We start from the raw sequence: 15,329 nt of genomic DNA, 5'->3' as shown, positions 1-15,329 counted from the left end.
TGTTGTCTGGGTAGGTTAAAAAACAAGATAATCTTCCATGCCTAAAGACTGATTGACAAGAAAAACAAATCTGTAGCTGTTGTGAAAAAAAAGAAATGTTTATTAGCCTAAGGAAGAAGCCATATTTTGATGACCAGTAGCATTCTAGGAAAGTATTTCCTTGTCCAGGGTCACCGCCGTGAAACTGAAAATGTATGCCATTTAAACCCATGCTGTAATAAAGTCTGCAGACCTTAGTTTTGCAAATGGTTAGCACTGACAATAGAAGTACAAAAAGAACCTCAACGAATGGTTTTGCTAATTGTTTTTTCCATGTTTGGGACATGAACTTCTATTTATCTTTAACTCTGATACATAGGAAGAGGGACTGAATCTGTGGTTTCATTAGTATAGGGAATTCTCCCTACCAGTGCAACTTATGGTCTTAGAGAGTTGCCCGGAGAACTGAGAGATTAGGTGACGTTTGTTGTTGTTCAGTTGTGTCTGCCTCTTCTTGATCCCATTTGGGGTTTTCTTGGCAGAGATACTGGAGTGGTTTGCCCTCTCCCTCCTCCAGCTCATTTGACAGATGAGGAAACTGAGGCAAACAGGGTTAAGTGACTTGTCCAGGATTACTCAGCTGGACACACAGCCAGATTTGAACTCAGGAAAATGTGTCTTCCTAACTCCAAGACTGGCACTCTATCCATTGTACCACCTAGTTACCTCTGTGCCACCTAGCCATCCAGCATCAATAGCTAGCATGTATTTAAGACTGAATTTAAACTCAGGTCTTATTGGCTTCAAGGAGTTCTCTCTGTCCACCATACTATGTGACCATCTATCTATCTGTCTATCTATCTGTCTGTCTGTCTATCTGTCTATCTATCTATCTATCTATCTATCTATCTATCTATCTATCTATCTATCTATCTTTCTTTCTTTCTATCTATGTATCTATCTACATACATACACACAGAATTTAACTGAACAAATATTTAAGAAAGGAAAAAGAGCCTGCTTAGAGAGCTAACCCCAAACAAGTTGACTCTCCTCCATTCAGCCATCCCTCTCTCCCCCTTGAATTCATGAATGTTGCAACGGAGAGAGTTCTCAGTGAAAGATCTAAATTCAATAGCAAATAACCTCATCCTCTAGAGTTTCTTTGCTATCATTACCCCTTCAGTGCTTGTGGCCCTTTGGGGTCTCTGCTGCTACTTTGAGGCCTCCCAAGGTAGAGATTGTATCTCAGAAGTCCCCATGTCTGAATCAGATGCCTCTGGAGTCCCTTGTGCTGATCCTGAACTGGACAGGGGCTGCGTTGAAGTTTACACCCTCCATGTAAGAAGCCTTTATGGCCAGAGCCCTGAAGAAGGGGACCTGTGTTCCTGAAGGCTCCTAGTTCAGGACTTGTCAGTTGCTTATAACCAACCACACAGCCTCTGGTGAAGGCAATGTTCCTTCAGTCCACCTAGCACCGTTTATTTATACACCACCAGAGAGGCTGGGCCCTCCCTCACTGGCTCCTTTTATGAAGAAAGGGCCAATACAAGTAACAGGGGCCTGTTAAAATGCAAACCTCTGAAAGGTTTTCCTCCCACCCTTGCTTTGCCACACAGCCAACACCCCTGTGTTTTATCCCCTCTCCTCCATCTGGGTTCTCTTTTTTTAAATTGAGGCCTCAAATTCCTGATGGGAAGATACCTCAGCCACTAGCTGAGGTTCAGTCAATTGCAAACTTTTCCAGTGATTAATTATCTGGGGGCCTTTAAAAACCTGGAGTTCTGGGGAAAAAAACCCACCTATGTTCTTGAGGGTTCCTGGTTCAGCCCTTAGAGCCACAGAATGTTAGAGTGACCTTTGAGATCATCTAATTCAATTCCCTCTTCTTATCAATTGGGAAACTGAGGCCCAGGGAGGGGAAGTGGCTTACTCAAGATCATAGGATCCTAGATTTGGAGCTGTAAATTTGCCTTAGGAGTCATTAAGTCCAATGTCCATATCTTCTAGATGAGAGAGTGAAGTGAGTTGCTCAGAGTCACAGAGCTAGCAGATATCTGAGATCTAGCATTCACCCTGTGCTGCCTCTTACAGGGAGCATGATTTCAGGGTACATGAATCAGCCCAAAAGCCACATGTCTCATGACTTCTTGCCTGGCACACCCCACATTCCTTTCTCAGGCAGAGACCCACCATGAGTGCTGGATCTTTGATCCTCATAATTTTGTAGTCACTAAGACCCTACTCTCAGTCCTTTTCCCAAGAGTCACTTAAAATGGTTATTCATTTATTCCTTCATTCCCAAGGAATCAGTGAGCACTCATAGAGTGTTTGCCCTCCCCCTCCCCCCAAGCTAACTTCCAGGAAAAGTGAAGACTGAGTCCAAGAGAAAGAACTTGAGGTCCAAGACCCAGGCCAGCATTATATACTCCTAGCACAAGGTAGAAAAGGAATTCTCCCATGGCTGTTGTGGGACTGGAAGAAGCCAAGTTATATGGATATGAATCCCTATCAATGGGTTATGTTCTTTTCTTTCTTGGACATCTAAGCTGACTCTGGCTGACTTGAGAAGGAGCCATCAGATGAAGAAAGTTATGGCATACAGCATTAATGGGGGGAAGGACTCTGGTCCCTGACCAAAGTCTGCCACTTAAGTGGGGAGCTGATAGCAAAGCAGGTAGAAAGTAGGTTAGAAGAATGTACCATTTTGGAATTAACTTTTTTGAGACGATCTTAGATTTGGAAAGGATAGGTCAGATCTTTACTTTCCTGGAAAACTGAGTCACAGAGATGGGTCCCAGTGGCTGAAGTCATCTGTTTGAGGCTAAGTCCACCCCTAAAGAGGGCCCCTGTCATATAGTTGGGGAGTGGGGAGTGAGTCAGCCTCTACAGTATGTTTGCTTTTTTCTGTTCTTGTCTTGGCTGAACCAGCTTTACAGGGGTTGACTAGTGAGAGGGAGAGAATGGGGATGGGTAGTTCAGCTGGAATGAGACCCATCAAGAGGCCCAGGGCTGGAAAATTCAGATCCCTTCTGTGATATCTGTGATGTAAGAGCTAGCACCAGAGGTAAAGCCATACCTGCAGAGGGAGCAGGCCTATTAGATCCAAGCTGCTAGCTTTTTCACCTCTCAGTGGCATCTTTCCATACCAAGGCTAATGTCAGGTTGATGGAAGGTGCTTCACATGGTCACCAAGGGGTCTGGAATCCAGGCATCTCACAGAAATGAGAAAACTGAGCCTGATGTCTTAGAAAAAATAGATCCTAGCACTTTTTTTGACCTCTAAGTTCATCCAGTTTAGGGGTTCTTGGCCATGTGTGTGTATGTGTGTGTGTGTGTGTGTGTGTGTGTGTGTGTGTGATGGACTCCTCTGCCAGGCGAACCCTATGAACTTTTCAAAATAATGTTTTTAAATGTATGAAATAAAATATATGGGATGCAAAGGAACTATACTGAAGTACAGTTGTCAAAATGCTTTTTTAAGTTTACTGACCCCAGGTTAATAACCCTTGATCTAAGTCCTCATTTTATAGATGAAGGACCCTCAGGTCTTGACTTGGCTAAGATTATACAATGAATTGAAGAGTGCAGGCTAGAATTCAAGTCTTCTGACTTAGTCTTGCATTGGGGATGGACGGGAGTGAGTTAGGGAGGAAAGAAAGTCAACTGAGAAATGTCTGTCTCAGATTTGTCCAAGCTCATGGAACTCTACTCATTCTCTTTCCCTTGAGGCATCCCACAGCCCTGGTTTCCCATTGGCTAGAATCAGTGGATCATAGAACAGAATGTCATTCTTTATTTTTCCTCCTACTCCTTCCCTCTGAGACATCTCCAAACAGCTTGTCAGAGGAACTTGAGTGTGTATTTCCAAGCCTGGGGGACCTGGTGAATCCATTACTCCTTTCAAATGACTTCTGCTCCAGTTTTCCACTTTGTCTTTGGCAAAGAACTGGCCAAGTCCCTTTTATTTACTTTCCCTTGCCATAGCCGAGTAAGGATGTCCGTCTTTCTCCCTTTAGTAGGAAGGGAAGCCATAGAGAATTTGATTAGGGTGGTTGTGTCCCCATAACCTGTCTGCTTGTCCCCTCTGTGATCATAAAGCTTTTAGGAAGAGCTTTTTAAAGACTCTGACTCACAGAAAATAACATAGGATTTAGAACTAGAAGGAATAACCTAAGCCCAGAGAGAAGAGACAATTTGCTCAAAATCACACAAGTAGTAAATAGTAATGCAAGCTGGGTCAGAATTCAAAGCCACTAAGGCCAAACCCAGTGCTCTTTCTATTACACTCCCTACCTGTTTGCCTTTCCCAGTCTTAAGGACTCTGGAAACACAAAAGGAAAGAAGATTTCTGTAGGAGAGGGGAACTTTGACGAAAGCCCAGAGGAATCTTGGGCTGAATAAAGAACCTTCCTTGAAGGTCTCTAATTCTGAGAAAGCTCTGGATTTGTGTGGGTTAATAGACTAAAATGGCCCCTAAGGCACAGGTCATTCTAGTAAGACCTTTTATAATACATTGTCTGGCTGTGAGACTCTAGCTGTTCCCTTAACACCTGAAGTGTCTTTTTATTTCCCCTCTTCCTAGGGTGACATGGGAGCTATTGGTCCAATTGGCTACCCAGGACCCAAGGGAATGAAGGTAAGTGAACCACTGAACCTGCTGTGTCCTATAACAGCACGTGGAGTGTCTGGTCATTGATGCTGTAAATTTTAAGATGTCAAAAGCACTCCCCTTGAAGGGGAGTGGAGATAGAGAGAGAAAATAAAGTGGGGAACCCAGGGAGAAGAGTTTGTACAGTCTTGCCCTTTAAGGGATATTATAATCCTTGGACTATGTCTTGTCTGGTTGTGTTATGATGTTGTGATGGGATTAGAGACTGGTAGGAATTGCTAGATTAATTTCATGAACCAGGAATATGGTGGCTGTATGGTACAGTGGAAAGAGTTCTCACTAGAGTCAGAGGACCTGGGTTCACTTCCTACCTTATTACTTCTTTTGTCACTTAAGCACACTGAGTGCCAGTGTCCTTCTCTGTCAATGAAGAAGTTGGACAAAATGACCTCTAAGTCATCTGGCTCTAGATCTAGGCTCCTCTGATCCTTGCTGAGATGCTCAGTGAGGCAGTGGGAAAAACAGGAATGAAGACATCTGGATTCTAGTTCCAACTCTTTCCCTGACTGATGCTGTAACTTTGGGCAAGTCATTTGACTTTTCTGGGGCTCAGTTTACCCCCTTGTAAAATGATGGGGTTGGACTAGATGATTTATGAAGCCTTTTTCAACTCTAAAATATTTTAGGAAGCTTTTCTTTTCTTTTTTGGGAGCTTGGCACTTAGACAGGGTTTCTGTCTTGCAGGGGCTTATGGGAAACATCGGAGAACACGGACTGAAAGGTGATAAGGTGATCTGAATACTCCCTTATTGCACTGTATTTTATTCTGCATGTAAATTCCTCCTCCATATATCCCCTACTGGAAGCCTCACTATCCTCTTTGCTGGTATGTGTCCTCTGTACCTTTTCCTCCTCCTTCTATTTCTTCCTAGAGCTAGGCTGCCCCTAGCCTTCTCCCTTCGGCACCATGTCACAGGCAGCAGTGAGAGAGGGTAACCCTTTGCAGAACTGAAGGCACATTGTTAATTCAAGAACAGGAAACTGTATAATGTATAACATGGTCTGCAACTAAATTTTTGAGTGTGGTTCATTTAGAAATGTGAAAACCCAGGAGAAAATATATTAAAAAATTGTGCAAATATTTTTTCTTGTGATTTTTTTGGGGGGAAGACAACCCCCAAATTTCCCTCTTCTAAATTTTCCATTTTCCCCCTCTGGTTTTCACTTTTCTGAAATATTTCTCCTGCCATGAAAGAAGCAGCTTGGTACAGTGGCTTTGGAGCCTTTTGGAGCAGGAATAAACAATTTTAACCTTTTTGTGTGTCATGGGCCCCTCTGACAGTCTGGTGAAATCTATGAACTTCTCAGAAAAAAATGTTTTTTTAATTATTTAAATAAAATAAAAATACATGGGATTACAAAGGAAATAATCATATTGAAAGACATTTGTCAAAGAAAAATTTTGTTTAGGATTATAGACTCCAGGTTAATAAACCTTGCTTTAGAGAAAGAGGATCTGAATTTAAATCCTACCTTGGGTAAATCATTTAACCTCCCTTGGTCTCAGTTTCCTCATCTGTAAAATGAGAGGATTATATGAGATAGCCTCTCTGAGGTCCTTTTGTCCCTGGTTCTATGATCTTCCAGTCATTTTTTCTGTGATTCAAGTATATTCAGATTCTCACCATAAGGCAGAACCTTCTAGAGGTCTCTTTGACTTTTTCCTGATGAAAAAAACAAAACAAAAAACTGTTCCTTTTTATCCCAGTGACCAGTCCTATACAGAAGCCCAGGTTTTCCATGACCTACGTTGGATGGGTTCCTACTTACAACCACTTGGCTTTCTATGCCTCCTGGCTTGGAGCTGAGCACTGGAACAAAGATTCCTGTTTGAATTGAACAACCCTCCAAATCTATTTTCCCGATTTCTTGGGTAGCTTTAATTTTTTTTTCTTAGCCCATTTCACATTTGGACTAAAAAAGGCTCCTTGGCTACCAGGACATGGGAATCTACACAGGATTTTCCAAATTGGAAAAACCATTTTTTTGAGGCCTGACTTGATTATTGGTAGCAGAATTCTCCTGTAGGGTTATGTCCTTAGTAATTTGATACCAACTCTATCACCTCTATGGAGCTGCCCCATACTTTACTTGACTCTCTGGGCTCATGGTGGACCAAAACTCAATCCCCTTGACAGGCCTAAGAATGCCTGGGCTGCATGAGACACCCTCCGGGAACTAGAACACCACAGGAATTTGTTTTCCCAAATCCCCTTTGTCCAGTACAGTCTTGGTTATCTGAATTTCAGGCCAATTCAACCTTTTGGAATAGACAAAAAGTGAGAGAGAAGGGGCTTTTGAGAAAAGGGGCAAGTCTGAGGGAGATTCTTTTAGGTTCGGTATCAAAATATCTCTTGTATCTGGAGGTCATTTTCCAGAGACCTTACCTATGTGGAACTTAAGAAAGAACTAAGAAAAAAATGAAATGCCTTTGAGCAGCCAGGCAAGATGTCACAATGTTCATGAATGAAGTCATGCACTTTCCAGTCAAGAGAGCCCCTCAGGCCTTTAACGCAGACCTGGTTTCCTTTTCTCTGAACTATTTCTAGTATTCTTCCAGCATATTCATAGTAGATTAGAAGGAAGAAAGGTAGTGATAGAGAAAGAGTTCTTTACTTGGCATCTCCAGATGCCCAGGCATCTATGGTTAGATTCCAGGGAGACTATGACTTCAAAAGGGGCAAAGTCCCCCCCAAATCCCACATCTTTGTTTTTGCTAACTTTTGGTTTTCTTTGTAATCCTATGTATTTTTTGGTATACATTTAAAAGCATTATTCTGAGTAGACAGGCTCCACAAGATGATCAGAGGGGTCCAGGGTACTCATGCAAAGGGTTAAAACCCCTGGAGTACAGACAGGTATACTTCGTTGACTTTGAAATGAAGTCAAGCACATACTTTCTCCCAGAGATACCTTCATCTTCCATTTACCTGACCTACCTGCCACCAAGGAAGCATAGGATATGAGAGTGGAAAGGAAGAAAGGGACCCTGTGTAACCTACTGAGGAGTTAATCCAACTGACTGGAACCCTCTGCCTCCTGCTCAGAATTTATGGCTGGAAGGAACCCAAGAGGTCAGGTCCAGTTCCTCTCTATTTACAAATGAGAAAAGTGATTGAGGATCCTAAGTCTGGACTTCTAACCTCTCACCCTGTTTGCTTGCTACCACACTATGGAAGTACTACTTGGAGCCAGGTGTCCTGATAGCAGGCAAGGCAGTGACAAAGAAGCAGCTGGTCAGTGAGGGACGAGATAACAACTCGGAAAAGAAAGCACTAGCATTTAGAAAGCATAGAAGCCTGGGGCTATCAGGGGCAGACTGCACCAAGCTCTCAGGAGGCCCCAGGGTGTCATTGTATTACAACCCACTCTGGTCCCTGATGAGGGGAGGTCACCTGATGAGGGGAGGTCACCTGAATAATAGGAAGAATTCTGTTGTGGCAGTGTGTGTTCTAGGCCTGGCTCCCTCATGATCTCTGGGCCTGTTTCCATATTTTGGGGGGCTGGTTAGGGGGGAGAGATAAAGAAGATTGAACTAAATCAATCTCTAAAGTCTTTTTGACTCTAAAGTTCTTCAAATATCTGCCCATCAAGAGAGGCAGTACCATGCATTGGGAAGTCTGTTGGATTTTAGTCAGAGAAGCTGGGTTCAAATCCTGACCGTACCACTTCTGAACATGACTTCGTGCAAATAACTGAATCTCTCTGGCCTCAGTTTCCCCAGTCTTTGTTTTGGTTGTTGTTCAGTTGTTTCAATCTTGTCTAATTCTTTGTGACCCCGTTTGGGATTTTCTTGGCAAAGATACCTGAGGCATGATTTGAACTCAGCTCTTTCTGGCTTCTCAGAAATAAAGTAATGAGACTCATTTTCTGGCCAGTAGTAGAAGCATGATACACTGCTTTGTCTCTGGAATGTTCTCACACGCATTCACCCCAGCCCTCTTAATTCTAACCTTCCATCTGTTAATCACTTCCTACTATCTGGTTTATGACTTGCTTTGCTTTGTGTGTATTTGTTTGCAAGTTGTCTCTGCCCTTAGATTGTAAGCTCCTTGGGGGCAGGGAGCATCTTTTGATTCCTTTTTGTATCCCTATTGCTTAGTATGGTGCTGGGTATATAGGAGATGCTTAAAAAAATGTTTATTGTTGGATAGATCAACATGTACACACATATGCACACATATGTATAAACACATACATTCCCCCTCCTTGGCCTGATTGCAGACAACTACAAAGTAATGAGACTGATTTTTCTGGTTTATAAACCAGTTCCAAAGGTACTTACAATGAGGGGGTCCAGATTTGGTTTTAGCAAGGAGAACATTGTCAGAATAAGTGTAGGACCTTGTGATGAGGCCAGTACCCTTTGGATGAAAAAGATGTGGATTAGACTAGACTTTCTCATTCTAAATTCCAAGTTCAAATCTTTTTGTTAAAAAAAAAATCAGTCTCAATACTTTTAGAGTCACATCTCATTAGTGATTATTAGATCATCCCATTCTCTGTTACCACAGATAACCTCTTTGAGCCCTTGTGAGATTAACTATACACAGGTCCTAGTTGTTCTAGGCTTGGGAGGGCAGTGTGGTTGCACTAGCTAATGATCTGTACTCTCATGATCCTTTATGAGGTATTTCTGTATTAGGAACTTCCAGTTGAGCATGACCCCAGAGAAGCCAACAGGCCAAATATAGTTGCAACGGGACTTTCAAAGGTCATTTAGTTCCTCTTTAGTGTTAATCCTAGAATAAGTCTCTTTGGCCCTGGTTTGGCCCTGGTCCTCTTTGGCTGTGTTTGGAGACCATCAAGTTCCAGCGACCCCAGCTTATGGGCCCTGACAGTCAGCCTTCTCCTCTCCATCATGGCCTGTCTGTCGGCCCTCTCCTGAGGAAGGAAGGCTGACAGTGGGATGAGGGTTGGGGGGATGGGAGTTTGCCATAGCTGGGGTCTATTGTAACTCTCTTTGCTGATGTGTATTCAGGGCGATCAAGGGCTGCCTGGTGTGCCCGGAGATATTGGATTCCAAGGAGATAAGGTAACTGCATTTCATTTCCTCTGCTCATGCCCAACTTGCTTTCTTCCCTTCATAGATAATGTGCCTTGAACCTCTGAGCTGTTTGCCTTTCAGCCTCACAATTCCCCTTGGGCTCTGGGGACCAATGGCATTTCCCAGAGTGGAATTCTGAGCTCTGGCGCTGTAACTTCCTGCTTATAAATCACCCCCTTCAGAAGGAAAAGCACAGTGCTGTGAGTTATAGGCAGGGTGCTCCAATGCTTTATATCCAAGGGCCACAGAAGCAGGCGACACCATTTCCACCAGCCACAGTTATAAATATTCCTGGCATCCCCATCAAACATTTTAACCCTAGTAATGGATGGAGACAGTGAAGCTTGGGAAAGCGAGAAGACTTGTTCACAGTCATATAGTTAGGGTTAGCAGCTCAGGGTCTCTCAGTCATTAGCTACCCTTCCTCCTCCTTCACCTCTACAGATATCTCCCCAACACTTTCCTTGGTATATACTGAAAAATAGTCCTGTGTGTGTGTGTACAGTTTACATACTGCCTTAATCTCTCTTATTTGCTTCCCATTTGACCGTGGGCAAGTCACCTTTCTGGGCCTCTGTTTCCTCATCTATAAAATGGCAGATTTGTATTCATTGAACTCTCAAGTCCCTTCCAGTTCTAAATCTACAGCCCCGCGATGACTCAGTTACTCACCCCAATTCTGTGAAGTAGACAGGGCAGGATTTATTATCCCTATCTTAAAAATGAAGACACTACATCTCAGAGAAGTCAAACAACTTGCCCAGGCTGACATGGCTAGTAAGTGTCGAAGCCAACACTGCAACCATGCTCTTTCCATTCCAAGGCCTCTGTGCCTTTTAGGGTGCTGTGTTGCGTGTGTAGGCTTTTCTGACCTTTTCCTAAATGAAACGCTTGCTGCCAGCTGTCCCAAGATCTCTGGGAACTTTATGAAATGCTTTCTTGCTGGATTGAAGCCGGGAGTGAAATAATATCAGCTGAGCATCTTGGGAAAAAGCTTGAAAGATTGCTCCAAGACTGCTTTGCCAAGGGTGGACTTCCAACCTTGATGTCTACCCAACATTCCATGCTCTTCCTGCTTCTCTCTGGCTTCTGTAAAGGAGAAGGCCCCTCTTCGCCATTGGCACCCTCATGAGGAGAGCATTTATGTCCCCCTCTTGGGCTATTGTAGGAGAGAGGCGGAGCGACCCACATCCAGTGCCCACTTTCTTTTTGAACTTTACTTGCATAGATAGCTAGGGCTCAATAGAGGCATTTGTATGTTTAGGTGTGGATACCTTCCTTAGTGGACACCCAAGGCAGACAGAGTGGTTGACTGCTCTAAACTCTACTCTACTAGATGGACCCTCAGCTCCATGAGAGAAGAGACTGTCTTATCTAAATTTTGCATTTCACCCAGCACCAAGATGTGCTATGCTTAATTAACATAGCAGGTGTTTAATTAAATTGAATGCATAATCCCTCTCTTCCTCAGTTTCTTCATCCATCAAATAGTTATACTCATGCTGCCCACCTCATGGGGTTGTTGTGAGGATCATCCAGTCAGCAAGGATTTTTTAAGAGTTTATTAAGAGCCAAGCATTGTGTGAAATGTTGAGGATACAAGATTCTGATGATGTTTGTAGAGCCTTCTGTAGCCCCAAATAGAAGCTATAACTATTATTTCCTGAATGTGTGCCCCTGCTATTGACTTACTGAGACCAAAAGATGTTTTCCTTGAAATTCTCTTCCTTCTCCTAACGTCAGACCGCTCTGTGCTTTGCAGGGGAGCCAGGGAATGTCAGGGTCACCGGGTGCTCGAGGAAAGCCAGGCCCCCCAGTAAGTAAGCCTTTTTCATTTGTTTCCAAATACCCCACCCCCTCACTTCAGCTTGAGGGACAGCAGTTCCTGGGGAGATTGTGTTTGGCACTTACCTCTTTCCTTCCTGTCTTCTCTGCCCCTTAGGGCAAATCAGGTGACAAAGGACCAGTTGGCTTTCCTGGACCTCCAGGCCCTGAGGTATGTGGCTGCTTGGCTTGTTTGTGCCCTAGAACTAGGGTGGCAAAGTATTGCTTTTCTCCTTCTGTCTTCTTTTCTCCTTGGGCTCCTGACCTTTGGCAGTTGCTGGGGAGTCCCCCCAGAGTTCCCTAGAGCACTTATTGGCAGGTGCACAGTTGGAAGTTGGGGAATGGAGGGGTTAACATTTTAATTTGAAGAGAACTAGCCAAGAGATCTAGTCTTTCTTTCTTTCTATCTGATCAAGGCTACGCTTATGGCTCATTCACAGAGTACTTGGGCTCAGAAATGTTGGTTATATAGAGTTGTGGGTTCTTTACTGAGACTTCCAACTCCCCTCTTTTTGAACATCTCCTGAGCTCTGGAATCATGTGCACAGTATAATCTGGGTAGATTTTTTGATGTAGCTGATACAATTTGACAGCCATATCTAATGGTATGATGTTTTTCCTCCTTTTCATTAATGTTATATCAAGGCCCTGAGACCTTAGTAGGGTGGAGTTATGGGGGACTGTGGAGAGTAAAAGGAGGAAGTTTAGGGGGAAAATTTATCTGGTCTTCTCAGGGTTCTCAGAACCAGGGATCTTTCAGTAGAGGGAGCCCCAGGCCTGACTGGTCCCAGTCAGATCCCAGTTGAAATTGGGCTGGCCTCAGGAATCCACTGAGCCCAACAGCAGCCTGACCTGCTGTACTTGGCCCTCAGTGAGGCCTCTCTCTGTCCAAGACAAAAGGTCTTTGGCTCTAGTCAGCTTCCTGAATCATTCCAAGGATTCTCATTTCCATGCCTCTGGGGAACCCTGCAGACAAGGGAATGTTTCCTGTGGTGCTGGGATGTCTCTATATCTTCCAGTCTCATCTTTGTGACCCCGGCAGATGCCTGATTAAGAAAGGGATTTGGAGGCCCATAGAGAGAGGTGTAGCCTTTTGTTATGTGGTACAGTTCCAAGGTTAGCCATGTTCTTGCTCCCTGCCCTGCCCAGCCCCACTGTGGGCTTAGCAAGCAGCTCTTACCTGTCCCTAAACAGGGCCCACTAGCTGGGACATTTAATTCATCACAGTGCTGACTTTGGCCTTGGAACAGGACTATCTTTAGAACTCCGAATTCAGCCACTTTTCAATGGCCCTATCTCCTTTCATTGGTCCCCAAGGAGAAGGCTCTGTGAGTACCCAAGAGCTTCTCTCCAAGGCTGGCTGACAAGCCTTAGCCTTTCATCAGCGTCTTGGCATTTGGCTGTGACTAAGGCTCTCTGAAGAGCCCAAGTGACAGCTCCTACAGCCCTCTTAGTTTTTATGGGACGGTAGGGCATCTTTTTCATTTGTCCTTGAACGGTGGGGTGGAGTGGACAGGATTTAGCTTAGTTGCAGACAGAAGCTGATGAGCATGTCATCACTCTTCACTTTTCCCCTCCCTTTTCCTGTGGAGAGAGGAATACTTTGATTCCTCAGAAAGAACACATGTGTGTGAACACCAGCCACTGATTAGCAATGTAATAGCCAAATTCTCATTCGAGGAAATCAAGGGCATCTCCAAATGTCCCACCCCTTCTCCCATCCTCTTCCCAGGACACAAAATTCAAAAGAGCCTTGAAGAAGAGGATGTGTCCTTGCTCAGTCCAATGACCAATGTCATTCTGTGGTGTGTTTGAAGATTGTGTCGGGCATTACCTCCCCCTAGATCCTGATTGTTGTGCCCTATGTCAGCAATGCATGCATGATCTCTACCTTTCTTCTTCCATGTAGGGGTTCCCAGGGGATATAGGACCACCAGGCCAGAATGGTCCAGAAGGTGCGAAGGTGAGTTGGTGGCCAATAACAGCTTTGTGCTTAGATGGAAACAGCTGAGGGAGATGGGTAGGGAAACTTGGAGGAGGGGGCATGAGGAAATAGAGGGGGGAAAATGACTAGAGATTGTTCTGGCTCAATGCTGGCTTTGGGATGTTTGCATTGAGGGCCCTCCAAGAGTTTTCGCCACGGCGGAATTGATGTTGGATGCTGTCCCATGGTAGCATGTGCTAGAAGGCCAGAGGCATCTTGTCTGTGTCAATGGTCCCTTGGAATACAGGCTCCGATCTTCTGAGACCCCTTTCTTTTCTCTTCTCTCCAGGGCAAGCCAGGAGCCCGAGGCTTACCGGGACCGAGAGGAGAGCTTGGGCAGGAGGTGAGACAGCCTGGCTCCGTCTGCTGCCCTCCCTGGAGTCACCTCCCTGGCATGTTTCCCTGTCTCTGAACTTGAGCTCTTGGCCGTGCTTGGCTGTGGGCATTTGGAGGTTGGAATCCTTCCCTCACTGTGCCTGGAAGCCACTGGGGAAGAGGCCCAATAGACTGGGGTTCAGTATTCATATTGGAGACACATGGATAATAGTGGGTTGGGGATGGGATGTCTCCAAGCAGGGACATGGGGAACACTACTGTCTCAGAATATCTTGAGGTCCCTGTCCCTGGAGATCTTCAACAGGATGGATAACCACTTTTGAGGAATGTCATAAAGGGCTTCTGAAATGCATTCTAGGTCTAAGAGTTCATGGATCCCATTGTTTTCTTCAATCTTTTTCTCTCTACCCCTACAAGGGAACCTTCTTACTATTTTTTTTTAAAATCTTTTCCCTTTCCACTCCCAATGTGATTTGTTTTAGTAAGAAAATTGTGGTAATAATGAGAAAGAAGAGAGAAGAGAAATCAAGACATAGCTTTCAGGCAAATGAAGAAAGCATTGGCTTGAGGGCTGCTGGGGGATGTAAATGTGAACTATGGTCTGTGAATATTAAGCAGATGTTCCAGAGACTAAAAGGACTGGAGGATTTGGAAGTGGAAAGGACCTTTGGGATCATCTTGACAGGAAACAGCATTGTGCAGTGGGAAAAATCCTTGATTTTAAATCAGAAGGTTTGGGTTCAAATCTTGGCTCTGATATTCACTACCTGTGTGACCTTAGATAAATCACTTCTTGAGGCCTCAGTTTCCTTATCTGTAAAATGAAAGAGTTGGATTAAATGACATCTAAAGTCTTTTCTGGCTCTAAATCTAAGATTCTAGGACTGAGTCCAGCCTTTTCTAGGAAATTGAGTCCCAGAAGGGAAAAATGACTTTGGAAGAACCAAGGCAGGATTTAAACTCAAGTCTTCTAACTCAAATCTGACATTCTTTCCATTTATATTGTTTCATCTTACTCTCCAGAACCTTTCTTACCCTCGTATGTGAGTCCATTGTGAGTCCTGATACAGAGCACTGGGTTAAGGAGTCAGGGAGAGTCTTGTCTTCCTACAACCACGCACAGACAGTCTGCTGCTACATATCCCCTTTCCCTGGCCTGGTTCAGAGCCATTTCTGGGAGAGATTGCTTTGCCACTTTGTGGTATGGTTTTCCTGGAAGCCTGTGCATGAGGAGCAGCATGGAGTAGGTGACCTAGAGCTGGCAGGACCTCTGTGTGTGAGGAGAGGATAGGAGATCAGTGAGAGCTAAGATGTCAGAGGATCCCTGAGACCCCCTCATTTTATGTATAAGGACACTGAAGTCTAGAATAATTAAGATCATAGATTTAGAACTAGAAGGGATATTAGGAGTTACTTGGTTCAGTCTTCTTATTTTATATTTGTGTAAACTAGCTTGATAAAATGACCCCCCTAGGGTCACCCAGGCA

General features: G+C 44.3%; 1 protein-coding gene across 3 annotated transcripts in view; it reads left to right on the top strand.

Annotated features, from left to right (window-relative positions):
* Positions 1-15,329, top strand: part of COL27A1 (collagen type XXVII alpha 1 chain) — a 242,942-nt gene that overhangs the window by 115,291 nt on the left and 112,322 nt on the right. For all 3 annotated transcript variants that reach the window (XM_072632427.1, XM_072632426.1, XM_072632425.1), the window contains exons 15-21: positions 4,565-4,618; positions 5,336-5,380; positions 9,633-9,686; positions 11,461-11,514; positions 11,641-11,694; positions 13,432-13,485; positions 13,796-13,849. In XM_072632427.1, coding sequence (XP_072488528.1) covers positions 4,565-4,618; positions 5,336-5,380; positions 9,633-9,686; positions 11,461-11,514; positions 11,641-11,694; positions 13,432-13,485; positions 13,796-13,849 — 369 coding nt within the window. The remainder of the gene's footprint in view (positions 1-4,564; positions 4,619-5,335; positions 5,381-9,632; positions 9,687-11,460; positions 11,515-11,640; positions 11,695-13,431; positions 13,486-13,795; positions 13,850-15,329) is intronic.

This window comes from Notamacropus eugenii, chromosome 1, assembly GCF_028372415.1.
Source record: "Notamacropus eugenii isolate mMacEug1 chromosome 1, mMacEug1.pri_v2, whole genome shotgun sequence".
Taxonomy (NCBI): Eukaryota; Metazoa; Chordata; class Mammalia; order Diprotodontia; family Macropodidae; genus Notamacropus; species Notamacropus eugenii.
This window is presented reverse-complemented; position numbering and strand designations above follow the sequence as displayed.